Here is a 4,029-nt window from a genome sequence, read left to right on the forward strand (position 1 = left end):
TTATTTTAAAAAAAATAATGTTGCTAATTGATTCTTCAATTAATTCATGTATTTTATATAATCTATCTTGATCAGCGTCATCAGGTATAATAAATAAAATAGTTACAAGAAATCGTTATAGTAAAAACAAACCGTTAAAAAGATAACACTGAAAAGCCAAAATATAATACAAAAAATTTTCTCAAATAACTGACGTCAGCAGATTTTATTAAAAAATGGCCCCCAGGTTTTAGTTGTCACGTTATCACCGTCATCCCGATTGAGAACCACATCACCATTTCCCAACTCCTGTCGAACCCTAGCTTTGCTTATTTCGAGACATGTGGTGCTTTTGAACCGTTTTTTAAATAGTTTTTAGTAATATTATTTAGAATGTTCTTGTCGTGACCATTTTCAACAAATATGTCTATTAGAAAATCAATTTCTTTTTTAAGGTGTTTTTTAGAGCAAATTTTTTTTGCACGACATAAAAATCCTTTGAAAACGCTAATAATAATGTTAGGATTAATGTTCGAGTTAGGTTTAAGTTGAACATTTGTAATAGCTTCTTTTCGATGTATTTGAAATTCATAAGCTCCAGAGCCTGTGTTCGTAATATTAATATCTAGGAAATTGAGTTGTTTGAGGTCGTTTTCAAGTTCCACTGTGTATTTTATGGCAGGATGTTGTTCATTAAGGATGTTCAGGAACATTTGTTGTTGTTTTATTGAAGCGAAGCGAGCGTGACAATCATCTACATATCTCTTGTAAGTTTTTGGTTCGGATGTATAAACACTTGCTATGTTAAGGGCCTTTCTTTCTATATTTTGTAAAAACGCTTCCGCCATAACAACCATTAAAGATAAACCTATAGGACCTGAATTAGGTATTACTCGGATATTGTTTTCATATAAAAAATAGCATATACTTAATGAAAGTTCAATTAATTGGTGAATGTCTGCAAGAGTAAGTTTAGTTCGAGTTTTTAAGTCATCAATGTCAGCGTTCAATATATCAATAATAACCGGAATTGCTTCGTCAATGGGTATGGATGGATATAAATTGACTATATCAAATGAAACTTGAACTTAGTTAGGATCTATTATCCATTGCTTAGCTTCATTTACAAAACTATTAGAATTCATAAGTCTACTTTTATTTTCGTTCAGAGTCGGTTGAATAATTTTAACAAGATAATCAGATGTTCCATAAGGTGGTGTGTTAATTGTTGATACAACGAGGCGCATTGGGTAATCTTTTTCTGGTTTGTGAGCTTTAATCATTCCGTAAATCCTTGGTGGGTTACAATCTGATGGATACATTTTAAAGTATGTATTTGTGTCTAGCTTACCTTCTTTTCTTAATTTGCACAATTGTCTTTGAAATTTAGTAGTCAATGCGGATGTTGGATCATAATCAATAATTTTGCTATTTTTTATTTGTTCTTCTGATTTGAGAGATGCATCATTTTAGTTTAATAATGCGAAACCTGTGCCTTTATCGAAAGGGTATATCTTAATATTAGAATTGTTTTTTAATTTATTTATGGAAAGACGTTGTTGCTTAGTTATATTATCTTTTAATTTTAATTTTAGTGAATTTGTTAAAATTTGTGAACAGTTTTGTCATAGAGTTTCTGCCTGTGTTGGTATATGTGTATGTATTTTAGATCAATTTTATTTAGGTGTCCCAACGATTTCTTACGGGCTTATCGAAGAGCACCGCGGATAAGCATTTAATTGGAAATTTACTCATAATCAAATTTTACAAAAGAAAGTTACTGAGGAATTTTGTAAAGAAATCAAATTGCATCTGGATGTTCTTCATTATTGGAATTCACTTTTTTCAATGACTCAGCTTTTGTTAAAAACTAAAAAATGATTATTCCAGACATTTACTGAATTAAGTGCTCTTGGTGTAATCAACAAGTTCTTGTTGATTACATCAAGATTCTAGAATTCATGCTTGCAAAATTATTTGCTATGAATTCAGAAATTGCATCTTTATTGCATTCAAATTTAAAAAAGCGCGTCGATGAAATAATTAACGGAAATGTTATGCAGTTGTTAAGGTGCTTAAAAGATCCTTCAGGAGTTCTGTTAAAAAATACTTTAAGTTTTGCTAGAAAACTTACATTTTCCAGCAAATTTGGATTTATTTCTAATGATGAAGAACCTAGCTGAACTACTACTACTAGCTGAAGCACCATGTACTACATCGGAAACCTGTTTCTCTTTAGGATGAATTAAACGCACTTCTTAATAAAGATAGCATCGCCCACTTGTCAAAATCTACTAATCAATTCAAATGGCTTAAGCAAAAGTTTTTGTTCTACCGAAATACTCGCAAAAGAACAGAAAATCTTGAAAAAATTTACAACGCGATTCTCTTTATAAAGCCCACATCAACAGATGTCGAACGCAATTTTTCAAGCTGCACTAGTTTCTGCACAAAAATTATATCACAATTATCTGATGAATTGTTAAAATCTTTAGTTTTCTTAAAAAATTTTTTATAGAAAAATAAGTCATTATAATTTTTATTTCGAAATATAAGCATAATGTTAGAAAACTTTGTTTAAATAATTTTTTTAATAAACAATGCAAAATAAACTTACATAAGTTTTTTTAATTAAAACCGAAACCGCGATTTTTTATAAATGCGGTTTTTTAGGAAACCCTACTAAAATGCAAAATTTTTTGAAAAATAGTAAAAAACCTGCTTTATTGAAAAAAAACTCAAAAATAAAGATGAAACAAAATAACCAAATATTACTAAAATTGAAGTTGATATCATTTAAATAATGAAAGTAAAATAATAATAAACTTTCACTGAAAAGATAATAGCTGTTCAAATAGAGTTTCATCTACTTTTGAGAGAAAAGACATTCATTCTTAGTATCCAGCAATTATCATCCCGTTTTGGCCATTAGTACCACCGACTTGGATAATGTGGATGCATAAACTTTACCATAAAATTATTATTCTCTATATCAACTTCAGCAACCATACCAAGCCAGTAAAATTTGTTGCATTTGCAAAATAGATATAGTGACATTACATAATCAATTTTAACATAATCAATTTTAATAGTTTCATATTTTTGTTTATTGAGGAAGTCAAATGTTAGAGCAAAATCATTATCATCTGATGCCCTTTTCATTTTTATATTTGAATTAGAAGAAGGTATAATAAATGGAAACTTTTTGTCCGAGGAATAGTGCTATTAAAAGTCTTTCAGTAAGTTTGTTTCTTATTAGCTCCATTTCCTCAGCAGTGACGTACACAAACATAATCCTACTGATTGACTTTTGACAGTATTCAAAAATTGCTTGAGAAGACAGTGTTTGATCTGTGGCTAGACTCTGCAAGCAAGCAGTTGCAACAAGCCTTTTAACAGTGTCACTTATTCCATTGCATGGAGGTTTTTAATTGTTGCAAAGAAATTTCAAACGCAACGAACAGAAAAATCTTGTGCATGGTGACATAAATTGTAAAAATATTTTCAGTTTTTATACTACCCTGCACACTTATCAGAAAAAAAATGAATTTTTGCAATTGTGGGACAAAGATGAATTTTTATATGAATAATGGTTTTATGCATAACTTTGTTGATAAACCCACCATCATGATTCAAATCATCTGAAATTACACAAAAAGAAGATATTTCAAATTTCACTTTCTTGTAGTAGATGACAACTGCATGAAGAAAACATTGACTCTTGCTCCAATGGTAACTCTGTATCTCGTTTTTAACTACAAAAGTGTAATTCTCTGCAAAATCTGGCAGAACAATAGCCTCATCAATACTAATTGTTTCTTTAAGTTGCTTTAGATAGCTAGATTGTGGTTTTGCTATTAATGAATGAGAATTAATTTTATCTAGTCTTTCACGCAGAAGCTCTATGAATTCATTTAATGGAAGTTTTATTGTTACTATTTCAGTTTTACCTGTTGTTCTCCACTGTTTGAAATCCACTGACTGTTCATTTTTAATCACAGTCATTTTGCTTTTTTGGATCATCATTTTATGTGAGATACTACAGTACAA

The 4,029-nt window shown here is 29.8% G+C and overlaps 1 protein-coding gene across 1 annotated transcript; it reads right to left on the reverse strand.

Annotated features, from left to right (window-relative positions):
• Positions 1-308: 308 nt before the first annotated feature.
• Positions 309-1,301, reverse strand: LOC136088156 (uncharacterized). The gene is made up of 2 exons (XM_065811832.1): positions 1,133-1,301; positions 309-1,045 (listed from the first exon to the last, which is right to left on the reverse strand). The coding sequence occupies exons 1-2, from the start codon at positions 1,299-1,301 to the stop codon at positions 309-311; spliced, it is 906 nt and encodes a 301-aa protein (XP_065667904.1).
• Between the last annotated feature and the right edge of the window lie 2,728 nt (positions 1,302-4,029).

This window comes from Hydra vulgaris, chromosome 12, assembly GCF_038396675.1.
Source record: "Hydra vulgaris chromosome 12, alternate assembly HydraT2T_AEP".
In the NCBI taxonomy this organism is placed as follows: domain Eukaryota; kingdom Metazoa; phylum Cnidaria; class Hydrozoa; order Anthoathecata; family Hydridae; genus Hydra; species Hydra vulgaris.